Below are 18,486 nucleotides of genomic sequence, written 5' to 3'. Positions count from 1 at the left end.
AAAAAATGGCAATGGCAGATACCTCACGAAAAAAGTCAAAGACCTACCATTTTCATCCAGAATGGGTGGAGGAATTTATTTTTACCATGGTGAAGGACAAGTGTGTTTGCATGTTATGCCACCAACCGCAGGCGCTTTCTAAACGAGGGAACCTGCAGCGGCACCACGAAACCAACCACCCGAAGTTTAAAGACAGCTACCCGCCAAACAGCTCTATTCGTATAAAAAAGGTTGGCGAACTGAAAACAGCATTGAAAGCCCAGCAGTTGTTTTTCACCAAACTTTAAGGCTGGCACAGAAGCTTTGTTTCACATGAGTCATATCTTGGCTAAACACAAAAAGCCGATTACAGACGGTGATTTGTTTAAAGAAGCCATGCTCGCTACTGCAGAAACTATATTTAATGACTTCAAAAACCAAGACTTCAAGAAACAAATTCTGTTTCAGAATGCTCAAAAGACCAAATTAACTCATTACTTCAGAAAACATTCTGTTTTCACAAATTCTGAAGCATTTGGTCTTTCTAAAACAGTGAATTTATTTCTTGACGCAAATGTGTCATTTATAGTAGTATAAAATATAAAGCTTGCTAAATCTTCTAAATCACAAAAATAGACCGAAAACAGCTCTAAATTCATTGAATTTCTGAATTGTATTCAAATAAGATTCTCAAATACTGTTAAAATAAAGAATTTTCCTTTTGGAAGTATTATTTTTATTTTTGTTTACAGTATGATTGGTAGATCTTGTCTTCTTCTCAGGCAGAGCAAGGGGATCTTTGGCTTAAAAAGGTTGGTGACCACTGCTGTAGAGGGCCTGGATCTGGTACTGGAGGAACTATTTAGAAAAAAATGTCAGTGGTTCATTTCACCATTGTTGGCTGAGTTTGCCACTGCCAACATTGTGACATTTACGAGTACTTAGTCTCATGAATGTTGAGTTGTTATTATTCATTCATTCACTCACTCATTTTCTATTCACCTTATTCAGCCATTCCCACTATCCGATCACTACTGTGGCTGGTGTGTTGGGCCAAGACACAAGCACAGAACCTTACCATATGACATGGACCACTGTGGCACGTCAGAAGCCATACAGCCGGCCGCGAGCAATGACGGAAATGGGTTCAGGATGTAGGGCCCCAGGAGAAACCAGGAAAAAAAGGGCAGCGGAAGGGCACAGGGGCCAGGAAGGGCAGCCCCCAGAGCCCCGGGGCAGCACGACGAACCAACAGGGGAGCGGCCCGGTGGCACCGGTGACCCCCCCCCCCGACCCCCCCTACCATGGATGCACAGGGAGCAGCCTCATACCCAAGGGACGCACGCAGGGCACCTGCATGAGCCCACCAAAAGGGGGAGCCCCAGAACCGCATCGCCACGGCCCCCAAGGCGGGAGCAAGCGGCAGCAAGAACGGGGGTTAAAGGAGCCATTTTTACAATAGAGGCGTTTCCGTTTTGTCTTGGGACTTCCGGTGAGCGGTGTTTTCAGTACAGAACAATGGAAGATATTACTTGGGTAGAAACAAAAGCCTTTTGGAAAACCTCAAAGGGATTGACTCTGGCTCACCCATGGCTCATGACATGAAAAAGTGGCCCTCGATTATTTTGTGTTGTCACAGACGGTTTGGCTATGAGGAACTACGAGCTCCGTGCCGCACAATCAAGTTAAAATACTACCCGACAAGTAGTACCACCGTAATGTCAAGATTACGTAACGTTAATATACACACACAACTTCAACCGCATAGTCCAATTAAGGGTCGCGGGGGGGCTGGAGCCTATCCCAGCAGTCATAGAGCACGGGGCGGGGTACACCCAGGACAGGACGCCACAAACAGACAAACAAACACAGCCACACCCACTTGCACACCTACGGACAATTTAAAGATTCCAATCCACCTAACCCGCATGTCTTTGGATGTGTGAGGAAACCGGAGCACCCGGAGGAAACCCACGCCAACACGGGGAGAACATACAAACTCCACACAGAAAGGCCACAGGTGGGAAATGAACCCATGACCTTCTCGCTGTGAGGCCGTTGATTCTTCAACAGAGTGTTGTCGTCCAACCATTTATCTGGGTAAATATCCAGTGATGTGGGTTTCTTCTCTATAAAATAAAAAGAACAGACATAGGGACGTTTGGGTGGATTTTTCAAATTCAGCGCTTTAGCCAGCACCGGAGATCCTTATCTTTCAATGGAGGAGGGAACACGTTAAATGCTCATTGACAGGACTCAGAGCTCTACTTTCCATGTTCAAAACATTGTTCTGAAAGCGTTAGTTTCCTCTTCTTCCACTTGTTGTGGCACCCAAGAACTGAAAAATTAATGCTGCTCATGTTTGGACACTTGTAGCGTACTGTGTTCCCACATAGCTAATCATCAGACACAGTGGCAAACCCGAAGTTGTTTGACAAAATGGAGCAGCCCACCCTGACTTCCTGAATAAGGTGAATACCCACTGACTCCAAGGGTAATGGGGGGGTGGGGGCTGGAACCTGTCCCAGCAGTCATAGGGCGTGAGGTGGGGTACATCCTGGACAGGATGGCAGTCTATTGTATTATAGCACAGTTCATCACAACATCTACAAAGCAAAAGCCATACATCAACAACATCCAGAAACGCCGCTACCTTCTCTGGGCCCAAACTCATTTGAAATGGACAGACACAAAGTGGAAAAGTGTGCTGTGGTCTGATAAGTCCACATTTCAAATTGTTTTTGGAAATCATGGACATTGTGTCCTCCGGACAAAGAAGAAAAAGACCACCCAGATTGTTACCAGCGTAAAGTTCAAAAGCCAGCATCTGTGATGGTACGGGGGTGTGTTAGTGCCCATGGCATGGGCAGCTTACACATCTGTGATGGCACCATCAATGCTGAAAGGTACATCCAGGTTTTGGAGCAACACATGCTGCCATCCAAGCAACGTCTTTTTTCAGGGACGTCCCTGCTTTTTTGAGCAAGACAATGCCAAGCCACATTCTGCACGTATTAGAACAGTGTGGCTTCGTAGTAAAAGAGTGTGGGTACTAGACTGGCCTGCCTGCAGTCCAGACCTGTCGCCCATTGAAAATGTGTGGTGCATTATGAAATGCAAAATACGACAACAGAGACTGTTGAACAAGTGAAGTTGTTCATCAAGCAAGAATGGGAAAGAATTCCACATACAAAGCTTCAACAATTAGTGTCCTCAGTTCCCAAACATTTATTGAGTGTTGTTAGAAGGAAAGGTGATGTAACACAGTGGTAAACATACCACTGTCCCAACGTGTTGCAGGCTTCCATTTCAAAATGAGCAAATATTTGCACAAAAACAATAAAGTTTATCAGGTTGAAGATTAAATATCTAGTCTTTGTGGTGTATTCAACTAAATATAGGTTATATAGGTATATAACAATATACTAGGAATATAGCAATTTGAAATGTGGACTCATCAGACCACAGCACACTTTTCCACTTTGTGGCTGTCCATTTCAAATAAGCTCGGGCCCAGAGAAGGCGGCTGTTGTTGATGTATGGCTTTCGCTTTGCATGGTAGAGTTTTAACTTGCACTTGTAGATGTAGTAATGAACTGTGTTAACTGATAATGGTTTTCTGAAGTGTTCCTGAGCCCACGCGGTAAGATCCTTTACACAATGATGTCGGTTTTTAATGTAGTGCTGTCTGAGGGATCGAAGGTCACAGGCATGTTGGTTTTCGGCCTTGCCGCTTACGTGTAGAAAGTTCTCCAGATTCTCTGAATCTTCTAATTATATTATGGACTGTAGATGATGGAATACCTAAATTCCTTGCAATTTAACGTAGAGAAACATTGTTCTTAAACTACTGGACTATTTTTTTCACGTCGTTCACAAAGTGGTGATTCTCACCCCATCTTTGCTTGTGAACGGCTGAGCATTTTGAGGATGCTTCTTTTATACCCAGTCATGACACTCACCTGTGGAATGCTCCAAACAGGTGTTCTTTGAGCATTCATCAACTTTCCTAGGCTTTTTTTTGCCACTGTCCCAGCTTTTTTGAAATGTGTTGCAGGCATCCATTTCAAAATGAGCAAATATTTGCACAAAAACAAAAAAGTCTGTCAGTTGGACATTAAATATCTTTACTTTGTGGTGTATTCAATTGAATATAGGTGGAAGAGGATTTGCAAATGATTCTATTCTGTTTTTATTTACATTTCATACAGTGTCCCAACTTCATTGGAATTGGGGTTGTAAAAAACACTGCGTGTGAGTGCGAGTGATTGCATCACCGCACAGCATCACAGCACAGCTCATCTGAACGATTATAACGAGATGTTAAATCTATCATAAACATTCTTTTACAGCTACTCATAAGAAGGAATGAACATGCAACTGTTTTACCAACCAATTGTAATATAAATAGTACAAATAATGATCTTTCAGACGTTCCATTGCATTCTCCACCTCATTAAGCGCTTGAGAGAAAGAGAAAAAAAACGGCAGATGAAACGGTCCTCTGTGATTCCGAAAGCGATTAGAAACATTTTCAACAGCCAACTCTGAGGGAAAATGATAAATCTGTGACGAAATAATTACTTTATACATGCAGCGTTCAGCACACAAAACACCGCGTCCAGTGGAACAAATCACGGCGTCCAGCTGGGAACACTTCTACCAAGATTTACATGTCATCCCAACCTGTGATAATGAAGATGATGATTAGGCATATGTCATTAAACATTAAAGTCAAATGAAACAAAAATCCAGTGAATCATATGTAAAATGGCCCATTGAAATTGCAAAAGGCCCATTATGTTTAGCACTGAGGGGCCATTGCCCCATTCACATTTTTCACCAGCTGAATCCTTTTAGTGGGAAAAAAATCTTCACGGCTGCAGCGATCGGACCCAGTCTTAATTTTAGACAGCTTTAAGCAAAGCCCCTGCTATTTTTTCGGCGTCTTTTTCGAAAATTGACCACTCAAATGACAGCAGGACGGCTCGCTGCCTAAAACCTTGGTTCTCGCTCCCGTGAATTTTTAATCCCGTACCGTCCCAATCACATGATAAATAGCAAAGTTAACTCCCATTTTCGGGAATGGCCGTGACCCGTGGGATTCCCGAAAAAATGTCAGCCTCCACTACGATCACACACGCCATACAGTGGTCTCGCGCACACATTATCATTTTTTCCGATTGTCCGCTGCGTGGATAGTGGCGGGAAAAACCGAAGATGCTTTCTCGCGAGGTACGAAACAAGATATGATGTAAATAAGAAAACAAAAAGGCGGCGGTCAGGAATTTTGGTTCAGAGTGATGAAAATAAAAAATTTGTACATTTTAAACCAAAAAATGGCACTTGTCCGGTCGAACAACGATTTAGAGCATATTGCTTGTGACCGATCACATTTTACACTTGTCCCGGACAATTGGACAAGTGTTAATGTCGATGCCTGCTTGTATACTGGATCATGATCACAAAAAACATTTCAGCATACTGCATTGTCACTGCCGACACTCCCTTACAATGCATGTAATACACATTATGATGTACTTTAACACCACATCTGAGCACATGAACATCAAAAGAATCAGGCCCATTGCTTTCCTGTTCACACATTATCCAGATTTGGATTAAATTGAGGAATTGTCTCAATTCTCCTATGAATTTGTCTTGTCAGGTCTCCAGTGAATCCAGTTGGAGCAGTGGAAGTCCATCCCTGTCCAGGAGACTCCACTGAAGTCCGCAGATGTTTCATTCCCTGCCTCTCTGGTACATGGCTTGAGACACCATGCACACAGTCGTAATGCTGCTACTCTGTTGTATATTTTTACCTTTGGTGTTATTTCTTGTCTGTCTAAGCTTAGGAACATCAGTAATAGAGCGTCGTTAGTTCAAGACATTTGTAGTTATTTTGCATGTGTAACTAATCTTTATTGCAATGTATCTTCCTGTAAAATTACTGTTACGCTGCCAGGCTTCTTTGATAGCCATCAGTTCAAAACTACATGATCAGGGTGGACAAATGGTTGGAATGTCAATTGTAACCCAATTTTAATCAATGTGATTCATGTTGGAACAATTAAACTGATCTCTGCGGCAATCAACAGTTAGAGTAGCAAATGTAAGAAAACTAAATTATTTGAAAACATCATTGGCTGGGGTCCAAGAGTTTAATTCATTCATCCATTTATCTTCTACCACTTAGTCCAATTAAGGGTCGTGGGGGGCTGGAGCCTATCCCAGCAGTCATAGAGCTCGAGGCGGGGTACACCCAGGACAGGACGCCAGTCTGTCGCAGGGCCACAAATAGACAAACAAACACAGACACACCCACACACACACACACAGACAAATTTTTTTTTTTTATAAAGATTCCAATCCACCTAACCCGCATGTCTTTGGATGTGGGAGGAAACCGGAGCACCCGGAGGAAACCCACGCAAACACGGGGAGAACATGCAAACTCCACACAGAAAGGCCACTGGAATTGAACCCACGACCTTCTTGCTGTGAGGCAACAGTGCTAACCACTAAGCCACCGTGCTGCCCCCAAGAGTTTAATATTTTATCTTATTTATAGTTTATTGCATGAGGAAAGTCTTAATAAGTCCTGATTTTGCAGTGTATGTTGGTTTGCCTGTTCATTGTTTGTCACTTGTAAAAATTATCCCATATTATTTCCAGTTTGTCAAAGAAGACTCCAGTGTTTTCCTGCATAGAGAAATGTACATGTACCAACTCAGTCTTGGGTAGATTCAACAATGGGCTTTGGCTGAACTAAAGGCTTGGCCTGATGCTGTGCCTAGCACAAATAATTCATAATCATCCTCATTGTTCAGTGACGTTTTTTATTGTTTTGCAGCTTTAAAGTCAGTGCAGGGACAAGCGTACGTTTATTTGATTAGTGTTTCCAGTGTCAGGATGTCTCTTGAAGATTCAGTTGTCAGCCGATGTGCGAAGCAGAATTTATCAGCACAGCACAAAAGGTTGCAAAGACTGAAAAAAAAAAAAAAATTTTTACAGTCATACATTTGTCAGTATTTAGCAGCCAGTCTGCTCTGTGTCAGCCTGATCCATTCGGATCTCAGAAGCTAAGCAGGGCAGGATCTGGTTAGTACTTGGATGGGAGACCTCTTTGGAACACCAGCGGCTGTGTGTGTTTCTCCAGGTAAAACTGGAGTTGCGTCAGGAAGGGCATCCAGCGTAAATGTTGTGCCAATTACCAATGCGGATCTGTATCCGCTGTGGCGACCCTGAACAAAACCGGGAGCAGCCGAATGACCAACAACAACATTTGTCAGTATTTGTGAACTTGGAAAAGGCATATGACCAGGGTCCTTTGAATTTTCATGGGAATGGTGCTGCGGGAATATGGGGCACTGCACTGTGATAAGAATCAGTACCTCCAATTCCGAGACCATGATCCTCTTTTGGAAAAGGATGGATTGTCTCCTCTGGGTCGGTGGGAAGTTATTGGAGGAGTTTCAGTGTCTTGGGGTCTTGTTCTCACCTATGGTCATGACTGAAAGAATAAAGTTGCGGATACAAGTGTCAGAAATTAGATTTTTCTGTCTGGTGTCTGGGCATACATTCCAGGACAGGGAGAGATGCTCCACTATCTGGGAGTGACTGAGTAGAGCTGTTGCTTCTTTGCATCAAAACCAGCCAGCTAAGGTGGTTCAAGCATCTGGTTAGGGTGATGCCTGAGGGAGGTGTTCCTGACACATCCAACTTTGAGGAGGCCCTGGGAAGACCCAAGACATGCTGGGGGGATTATATTTCCCAGATGGCTTAGGAATGCCTTGGGATCAGGAAGAGTTAGAGGACTTGGCCCGAGGATAGGGAAGTGTGGGGTGAGTTGCTTGGTTGACTGTCATTGGACGGGGACCAGGACCAGGAGAAGTAGTGATAAGTGGGGGAGAAAAATGAACATTTGTCAGTTCACTCAGCAAGTTTTTCTCTGTGAAACAGTACACGTTCTTGTGTTTCTGACAGTCTTGCATGGTTCAATTTAATGAATTTAATGTTGTCCCTCTTACTTATTAAAAAATAAAGCAATCTAAAAGGGACATGGATTTTATATACCCGTAGCATCCTGGGCTGTGGAATCGCTCCGTACATATGTAGAAATTGTCAACAAAGTCACCAATGTTTGAAGTCTGCATTCAGTGGTGTCATGAAGCAGTGCTTCAAGGCGCAGTGCATTGTGGGATCTTGCTAGCATACATGGTGGAGTCAAAGGTATAGCTTGTCATGGTGCAACTTTTTTGTTGGCAGTTGGGCAATGTAGTCTCGTTTGAGGGTGGACGATAAAGGGGTTAAATGAAGGAACAAATGATGCAAAAATTATACTTGCAGGGACAGTGTCATTTTCGCCCGTTCACTCATCTGTCCCCATCATAAACATGGCACTTTCTCTTTTTGGGCAAATTACATGGAAACAAAGTGAAAATGCAGTGGAAAGTGGACATGTGTTGTGGTTTGTTTATGACCCAGAGCTCAAACATGTTGAGGCAGTTGTATAGGCGCCGGTGAGAGACTGCAGCTACTGTGTCCACCTTCAACTCCTTATTTTTCACATTAGATCTTGCTAAAACACACCGACACAAGAAACGACTCCAACTTACTGCTGAGCACCGAACACAGCTCTCGCTTTGTGATTACAGAGATTGGATCGCCCTGAGAAGGGACCCCCTCACTCCATACAGTAACCATTAAAAAAAAAAAAAACTGTAGCTTTATTTGGTAATAATAAAAATAGATCGTACAATTTACAAATATAAAATGTTTACTCATTTCGACTGAGTGAGTGATTCAACATCTTGCAGCTAAAGACTAACATGATTAGCTGATGAACTTCAGCGGTGCAGTAACAGCATGTTTTATTTTTAGATTATTCACTCACCTCAGACAAATTTACAGGAGTTCCGTTGCTCAAACTGTGTGTGTGTGTGTGTGTGTGTGTGTGTGTGTGTGTGTGTGTGTGTGTGTGTGTGTGTGTGTGTGTGTGTGTGTGTGTGTGTGTATATGCCCAAATGTGAAGAAATTCAGACTGAGTCTGTCTGAATGAGTCATCACAGCAGCTGCTGGCTCTCTCTCTCTGAGCGGCTTGTGTGGGTCTCTGGCCGGGCGAGCACCTTCAGCTCTGTCTGGCGTCACTGATGCACAGTCGCTGAAAAAAGCTCCTCCCAGCAGGGTGACGTTCATCTCTTCTTATGCTTTTTTACCAATTAATCTTGTAGCTATGACTCGCAGACTGAGCGTTTCGCCTTTTTTTGGGAACACACAACGCTTCACCAACACAGACTGCAAAAAAACAAAAAAACAAAAAAAGGGTATCAGCAAGACGTGTTAAACCTCCGGCGGAAATGCGTTTGCTGAATTGCAGAGCAAGAGGGATAAAACACGTTCTGGTGTCTCATGATACCAGCACACTCACTCTGCAGCTGAAGAGACCTTATTTTTAGTCCAGTGCATCCATGAGCGCATACATTGGGGCCAAAAAGTATTTAGTCAGCCCCTGATTGTGCCAGATTTCCTACTTAGAAAGATTAGAGAGGGCTGTAATTTTCATCATAGGTACACTTCAACTATGAGAGACAAAATCAGGAAAAAAAACTCCATGAAATCACATTGTAGGATTTTTAAAGAATTTATTTGTAAATTATGGTGGAAAATAAGTATTTAGTCACCCACAAACAAGCCAGATTTCTGGCTCTCACAGACCTGTAACTTCTTCGTTAAGAAGCTCTTCTGTCCTCCACCTGTTACGTGTATTAATGGCATCTGTTGGAACTCTAATCTCAAACAGTCAAACTCTAAACTCAACCATGGCCAACACCAAAGAGCTGTTGAAGGACACCAGGAAGAAAACTGTAGATGTGCACCAGGCTGGGAAGAGTGAATCTACAATAGGGAAGCAGGTTAGTGTGAATAAATCAACTGTGGGAGCAATTCTAAGAAAATGGAAGACATACAAGACCATTGATAATCTCCCTCGATCTGGAGCTCCACGCAAGATGTCATCCCATGGAGTCAAAATGATCATGAGAACGGTTAGCAAAAATCCCAGAACTACACAGTGGGACCTGATGAATGACCTGCAGAGAGCTGGGACCAAAGCAACAAAGGCTACACACTATGTAGAGAGGGACTCAAATCCTGCAGTGCCAGGCATGTCCCTCTGCTTAAGCCAGTACATGTCCAGGCCCATCTGAAGTTTGCCAGAGAGCATATGGATGATCCAGAAGAGGATTGGGAGAATATCGTGTCGTCAGATGAAACCAAAATAGAACATTTTTGTAAAAACTCAACTTGTCGTGTTTGGAGGAAGAATAATGCTGAGTTGCATTCCCCGAACAGCATACCTACTGTCAAGCACGGGGGTGGAAACATCATGCTTTGGGACTGCTTTTCTGCAAAGGGGACAGGACGACTGATCTGTGTTCAGGGAAGAATGAACGGGGCCATGTATCATGAGATTTTAAGCCAAAACCTCCTTCCATCAGTGAGAGTATTGAAGATGCAACGTGGCTGGGTCTTCCAGCATGACAGTAACCCCAAACACACTGCTCAGGTAACAAAGGAGTGGCTCCGTAAAAAGCATTTCAAGGTCCTGGAGTGGCCAAGCCAGTCTCCAGACCTCAACCCCATAGAAAATTTGTGGAGGGAGTTGAAAGTCCATGTTGCCCAGCGACAGCCCCAAAACATCACTGCTCTAGAGGAGATCTGCATGGAGGAATGGGCCAAAATACCAGCTACAGTGTTTGTAAACCTGGTGAAGACTTACATGAAACGTTTGACCTCTGTCATTGCCAACAAAGATTATGTTACAAAGTATTGAGTTGAACTTTTGTTATTGACCAAATACTTATTTTCCGCCATAATTTACAAATAAATTCTTTAAAAATCCTACAATGTGATTTCCTGGATTTTTTTCTCATTTTGTCTCTTACAGTTGAAGTGTACCTATGATGAAAATTACAGAACTCTCTAATCTTTCTAAGTTGGAGAACTTGCACAATCAGGGACTGACTAAATACTTTTTGGCTCCACTGTAGATGACTTGTTATTTACTCAAACTCTGTTTGAAAATCACAAATGTGCTGGGTTCACTCCTTTTCACCAAGTAGAAGATAGAGCCCTTAAACCTATGAACTTGTGTATCTAATACATCTTATTAACACACTTTTTTACTGTTGCTGTCCCTTTTTCTACTTGAACAACAGTTTCATTCCCTGGAGTGAAACACAATATATTAACAAGAGCAGTCGGAGATTTCTGATGTCTGCCAAGGGTTGATGAGGACTCAAAATAAAAGATGTGGGATTCACATCGTTATCCAGGCTTTGCCTGGATCTGGATTCCACAACACAATGCAATAATTGCATACTGATCCAGAAAGGTTCAACTGATCAAGAACTTGCAATCTGATATTTAATTCACAAGCTGAAACAAAATAGTGTCTTCCTGATCTTGCTTTTACATCAGAACCCGCATATTGATCCAATCACTTCCAACAAATCTTGAGCCAGAATCCAGATCCGGATCACCTCCAAAAGTCTGTGGAGTCTTCCATGGCCTAATATCTATCTGTGGTGAAAATGTCATAAAAATCTGTGCAGTAGTTTTCACGTAATCCTTAAAAGTCTACAAAGTGAAATCCTGATCCAGGATTTGGATCCAGATAACCTCCAAAATTTAATAGAGTCTTCCAAGGCCTAACACCAATGTGTGGCAAAAATTTGGTGAAAATCCATTAAGTAGTTTTAACTTAATCCTTCAAAGCTTATATAAAGGTAAATTTTGATCCAGAATCCGGATTCGGATCACCTCCAAAATTTAAATGGCTCTTCCAGGGCTTTATAACTATCTGTGTGAAAATTTAAACAAAATGTGTGCAGTATGGCTGTTCATGTTATATAGTGAAAAAAAACGTTGTGGGAGACTTTGGCCCACATGTTGTATTTGTTCCACTGGGGTTTTTGTAGGTGCAAACCAAATTTGAACTCAATCAGATAAGATTTAGAGGCCCCCCAGAGTGACACATTTTCCTCTCCCTCCGCTAGCAAGCCAATGCCACCCTAACGGGAGAAGACTCTGGTGCCATTATTTTTTTTTTTACAGGTACATGTGAAGCAGGGCTCTGAAAACTATGCAGGGCAACTAAGCAGGGCTCTGAAAACTCTGCTGATCTGAGGAATTCCGCAGATTTCATCATGGGGGGTGTTAAGCCCCTTTCACACCAGGCCCACTTAGAGTTGTGTCGTGCAGCGTCAGGATAACGCCACGTGGAAGCAACACAGTGTCAAGACGATGTAGCTCAATTCCAAAACAGTGTGAGGGACGCAAAGGACGAAGCGAATCGGACGCCAAAATTTAAACATGTTTAATTTTTTTCTGCGTCGAGCACAGGACGCAGAAAGGAAGAGGTTTCAATGCAAGTCAGGGCAACATGACGTGACTCAACGTAACTGGAAACCACACCCTCACAATACAACATTACCTGATGCCAATTTCTGATTCCTGCTGTGTTCCATTGTTTCCGAAGTATACATCACACAGGATTGTTTTTATACCGTGTACACAATGCAGTAAAACTACACATTCAAAAAGAGCACAGTGTTATGTTTCGGACGCGGTCGGAGCACCGACCCAGCATTTGAAAGGACCCAGCATAAAATAAGCAGAGCACGGTTCAAAAGGTAACAGAATTTAATAAACATAACAGTGAGTGAAGTGCTAAATAACTAAAAAGTCCACGGTCTGGTGAGGTGGAAACATGGCGCGCTCTCAACAGCGCAAACGGTCCGGAGCCACAGCAGTTCAGACCCAGGGACCCCGCCGACACCCCCCAGGTGGCCGCGACAAACCAAGTCTGTGAAGAAAGAAAACATGGAGGTGAGTCCAGCTCCACACAGAGAGACACAACTCAAAGGTGCACGCAATCAGCAAACACTTCCTGGCTTAAATCTATACATCAGCTTCTCACCCTGCAGGCACGGAACAACTCAGTTCAAATCTCCACTGCAGCAGAAGCTGATTAGACAATTAGCATAATGTGACAGCTCGATACAACAAGGTGTGAGGGACACCAAATCCACTGTCATTACTTCATAAAAGTCACCAAAACCAAATTACCTCAGGAAGTGTGCTGAAGAGCGTGAGACCTCACCCAATCCTCCTTCACAGACTGTGGAGTCAAACCTGGAGCGGTCTCTGCGTCCTGTCAGATCCCGATATTTTTTTTTTAGATACACGGCACACGCTCACCCTCCGATGAGTGTGTTTGTGTACTAAACCAGCTCTCCGTCTCTGGGGTCCGACCTTCGTGTCTCCACGGGTATTACCCGGCAGGGCTGCACAAAGGCTGTTCAAGCTGGTGGCGAGGAGATTCGTCTAGCCGCTCACTGCCTCCATCCGGACGTACACCCCGCTGACGCTGATCTCGCACCCCGGTCGTATAGCCTTCTCTGGAACCAGGATACGAACCGGCCACGCCCGTTAACGGCAGCTCTCCTCTTATGGATCAGGGCTCTTGGAATGTTGCTAGATTTTAAATTTAGTGACTCATACAGCGAGTCCCCAGGATGCGTTAATTTCATTAAAACCAGACTAACCTTTTAGAGCACTTTTTGATGTTGTACACCCAATAAACTTTAACTTTTACACCTTAACAAGCATCAATAAATCCAATGTCCGAGCCTTAACACTTTAACTGCATGCTTGGAAATTTATTGCAGGTTTTGCAAGTGCCGACAACATAATCAAAATAGGATATATGATGATAATTTCACAACAGTGATTGGCAGAGATTTTTGTTTTTGATTCAATAATACTGTCTGATCTTACTTTGACTGGACTGGATTGACTTCTTAACAATTTTTCTAGGAGTGAGGGAAGGAGGTTTTTGAGGTTAAAGTCCCCAGCTCGATGAACTTGATTTCCTCTTCATCAGCTATTAGTCGTTAGCTGACCACGATCCTTGTGTGATGTTGTAATCCTTCAGGAAATTAATCCACATAAGAGTTTATTCCTTCTTCAATCAACCAAAAGTTGATCTAATCCATTCTGGTATGATGTGATGTTCCTTGAGAGAGAAAACGTTGAAACTTCCCCACTCAGACTTAAGGCCAGTGATTATTCTCCAATGCTCTGCTACTCCATGACTGGACGGCCTGAGTGGGAGTTGAAAACTCTCTCAAATGATCTCTTATGGCTCCAATCCTCTCACTCCACGATTCCAATTGCTGCTCACAAGACGGTCAAGTCTTGTGATCTCCTCGTAGCAGGGGAGAAGTGACAACAGCACCTCTCCCTGGAAGAATAACCCCGTTTCCTGGTGTTTCACAGTTTATATATGTGCTGGACTCTTGTTGTATTTAGATGAGCTTGGTTACCATGGGGACGCTGGTGACTCAAAACCTCCTCCCTTCTCCTTCCCTTACTGGAAGCCATCTGCGGCCCTTTGCCAGTAACTTATTTCTCAAGTTCCTCTTTTCTGTTAACACTTCAGCTTTACTGAGAATTCGTTTTTCTAAATCATGTCTTTAGAATCACATCAATCATATTCAATCATTTCATTACAACTCTCTTTCACATAAAAACAATTCATATGATCATATACAAACATTTTCATTCCTTATTATTCATTTTCATATCTTAATCATTTGATCAGTTGTTTATCATCAGCTTTTCTGGCCTCGTTGCAACATCACTTCACTTCCTCTTTCTCTCTGACTGCACTGTTTATGAAAAACAACTCATATAATCATTCATTTCACTTATTTGTAACATACTTTTTCTAATACTTTTTCTAATCAACTCTTAATTTTATTACATTAATAGTTCATTTGATCATACTTGTTATGTTAGAATCATTCTTAGACATTACTTTTAACACATTAATACTTCATTTGATCATACTTTGTCATCTTAGAATCATCTTTAGACAGAGTTCATTCCGTGGGCCTCCCCATCTGCAATGGAAAAGTCCGGTATGACCTCACTTACTCCGGGAAAGTACCAAACACTGTCCAGTTTAATCCAACAGCATGTATATTAATCCAATGGCACGTACTATATTCCAAGATGAAAACAAGCTGAAAGCAAGCTTAAAGTCATCTTTCCTGACACCCCCTCCATGACTTGAAGCTCTGCCGATCTCTCTATGCCTCCATAAAAACATCCTCGTCGTCGTCGACAGGGTGAAGGGTGAGCACTTCTTTTTCATCCACCATCGGAGACAGAACAGGAGGAGCTGGAGTTGAACGACACTCATCCAGCACCACGTACTCCTCTCTGCCCATGTGTAGATTGCTGTCGCCGTCAGAAGGCTGCTCTTCCAGTAGTGGTGATTGTGATGGTAATCCTGATGGAGACGGAGTTGCCTCATATTCCTGAGATGATAATCCGTCAGGGAATGATGGTGCGCATGGTGAAGTGGGGGTGACGGGTGTATAACACGGTGTAACTGGTGTAGATGGTCGTGGTGATGTATCCTTCGGTTGAGGTGAAGCTTCAGCGTGAATATCCTCAGGCTCGGGCTGTTGAAGGTGTTCGTCCAGGAACACCTGCGTGAGGGCCTCCAAACACCAGTTCATATCCTCGGTCTGCACTCCAACCTCCACATTGCGCTGTGGAGATGAACGTGGAACTGGTGGTAATGAAGGACCAATGGCCACGATCCGGCCATCGGCAAGATGAGCTGTGGAGAATCTTATTCCCGTAGGATACATCCACATTTTGGTAAACACGGGGCAATACATATATCCTTCTGGAGACACTATAGTGTCAGATCGTATTTGATCACTCAAGAGAGAATGCCAGATCATGTCTGCCTCGATCTCAATTTTTAAGTATGCTGCTGTTGGTACCTGGGGCAGAAAAGAAGTATCCTTCCGTCCCAATATTCCTCGTGCCACTTGAACAGCGAAGTTGTTGCTATAACATGTCGGGCACCACAGAGTCGGTGTTATCTCCCAGAAGTAGAGCGCTTGTTCCAGGGTGGCTTGACAATGAATACATCTTATATCCCCCTATAGTGTAAGAGGAAACATTAGTCTTTTAACTATTATATTGCAAGCAAGCAAAAGAGTTCGTCGGGATTATTCAGATACACGCCAGAGCCGCCTCATGATCACCGTAGGAGAGTGGGACTGTGATGACGTTACCATTCCCGCTGTAGCTGAAGCAGCTGCACGCGGGAAGCAAGCATCATAGGTCGTAAACCATAACAGCAGGAGTAGTTGACTAACCATGGACAGCCAGTATAAAGCTGATAATATTCCCCATCCTAAGGCCCAAATTATGATAAGTCCAAGTTTGTAGAGCCAGGGTTTCTTGCGTTGTACGGCTCCAGTTAACATAGCTATGTACGCCAATAGGGTCAGGGCCATCACAGCTTCACACACAATGTCAGCTATCACTGCCGGGGTGTAAAAGATTGCTGTCATATCTATCACCATCCAAATTGTAATTGATGTGTACTGCCATATTCCCCAACAGTCAAACTCGAGAGTAAAGCGACCGAGGACGTGACTGATGAATAAGGACAACCCTAGGTCACTCTGACCGTAGTGCAGATTGATGATCGCCAATATGACACATCCATGTAGTAGCATTACTATTCGCAGTGGTTGTCGTAAGTCCCAACGGCCGACACAGCAGTATAGCAGCCATATTAACAGTAGTGCAATAAACTCCACTCTACTCACTTTGAAGATGGTGTCATTTATGCCGCCAGTATTGTTGGACATTGTGCTCTCTTATTCTTTTTACTTATCTCCTTAAGTTTGTATGCTGTTATGTAGATGCTTCTTCTTCCTTCACTCCCCCAAGGCAGAATGAACAGGGCGTGTCTCGGCGTCGGGCTTTGTAGGCTCCATCGCTCCTCCCCTAACGGAGGAGGGGCTCCATATCACTGCGTTGTGTGCTCCTCCCACACAAGCGCAGGGCGGCTGCGAAACTTCCTTTTATCAAAACATATCCAATTACTGCAGCAATAATAAGTCCTGTTATGATTAACAGATAGGGCCAAAGATATCCAAACAAACGTCCAATCCAACCAGTCACTACTTCGAGACCTTCTTTAATGACCTCTCCAGTCTCTGCAGCGAAAGTGGTGATGATTCCTCCAGCGATTATTTGCGTTCTTTCCCACCAAGAACATTCATGCCGACCTCGTCCTTTTCCACAGCTCAACCAATGTTCTGCAGGCGATTCACATGTACCATTATTGTAAATCCGATTGGGTCCCAACCATTCGTAACCGACAATTTCTTGTGCTTCACATAGACTTTTGTTGAAGGCATATCCTTCTTCAAGCATTATCAAAGCATCTCCAACAAATTGCACTATGTGGCCTAGGATCTGCTTCCTTTTCGACATTCCATGTCCCAGGACAGCCTTGGCACATCCAACGTTGGGTGGAAAAGCTCTTATCCATTCGCCTGCCCTATTCTTCTCCCAAACTGTTTGATGGCCATAAGTGTCATACTCGCCGTCATAGTAAGCATCACAATATTCTTCCCAGCCAGGAACCTTTCTACAATTTTGGCGGGCAAGGCTTATCGTGCATGTGGTATTACGTCTATTACAAATCATTTTCCATGGCCGTGGCATAACATAAGGATTTGGTCTCCAGAGTACACTAGACCAAGTAGCTCTATCTCTGGAGTAGACCGTGGTGATGTATTGATATTTAACCCAATAATTATTACTTTGATCTAAAGAGGGGAATACCCAATCTTCAACTTCATATTTCTCCATTCCCCACCAGGTGACGTCCTTACTACGTCTAACTCCTTCTTGCCATGCTTGAAGGGTCCCCTTAATGGTTGGAACCTGTAACAACTTTGTACAGTTATATACCCATCTTAGCCAATTCCCTGTCCTACTTTGGTCTATTGGACATCGGGGGGATTTACCAGAACCTTCAGCCAAATTATTATGGTATTCTGTCTCATGTAAGCTTCCATAGATTCTATTCGCCACGCATTGATCAATTTTGCTAAAATCTTCCCGAGGTACTGACCTTAGCTCATCAGGCTTTGGTAGTTTTTGCACATAGAATTTTGCTTTATGTGGACCCCGCAAACTATGCCCAGTCCACGTGTATCCCCTTGGAAAATTCCCCTCAAAATGTATCAGTGGAACGCTCCAGACCCACGGAAAAGTGTCGTTAAGCCATTCATCATGTTTTGCCTCCTGTTTTTGTTTCCAAGTAATCCTGTCTATCAAATCAATAACTGGTGTAAGCACCATGTAATTTTGAGATTTACATCCAATAGGTTGATTCCAATAACATCTATCTAATTTTGCTACTTTTTCTTTTACACAATAATCATGAATCTTCTTCCATCTATTTTTAACCACGTTATCGATACTTTTAACTTTTGGTTCTAATACTTGCTGGGTATCTTGTGTTGGCGATGTAGGGAGTGGTTTAGTTTTTCTCTGTGTTGGTGATATCTTTGTGGATCCCACCAATGCTACTGGTGAGATGACGGTTGGTTT

At 43.3% G+C, this 18,486-nt stretch overlaps 1 protein-coding gene across 1 annotated transcript in view; it reads left to right on the top strand.

Moving 5' to 3' along the window:
- The window catches only part of scospondin (subcommissural organ spondin), an 852,118-nt gene that overhangs the window by 263,785 nt on the left and 569,847 nt on the right, over nucleotides 1–18,486 (top strand). Inside the window, 1 exon segment of the mRNA XM_034168739.1 lies at nucleotides 5,648–5,739. Within this exon segment, the coding sequence (XP_034024630.1) occupies nucleotides 5,648–5,739 (92 nt within the window).

The sequence above is a fragment of the Thalassophryne amazonica genome, chromosome 1 (assembly GCF_902500255.1).
Source record: "Thalassophryne amazonica chromosome 1, fThaAma1.1, whole genome shotgun sequence".
NCBI classification, from domain to species: domain Eukaryota; kingdom Metazoa; phylum Chordata; class Actinopteri; order Batrachoidiformes; family Batrachoididae; genus Thalassophryne; species Thalassophryne amazonica.
This window is presented reverse-complemented; position numbering and strand designations above follow the sequence as displayed.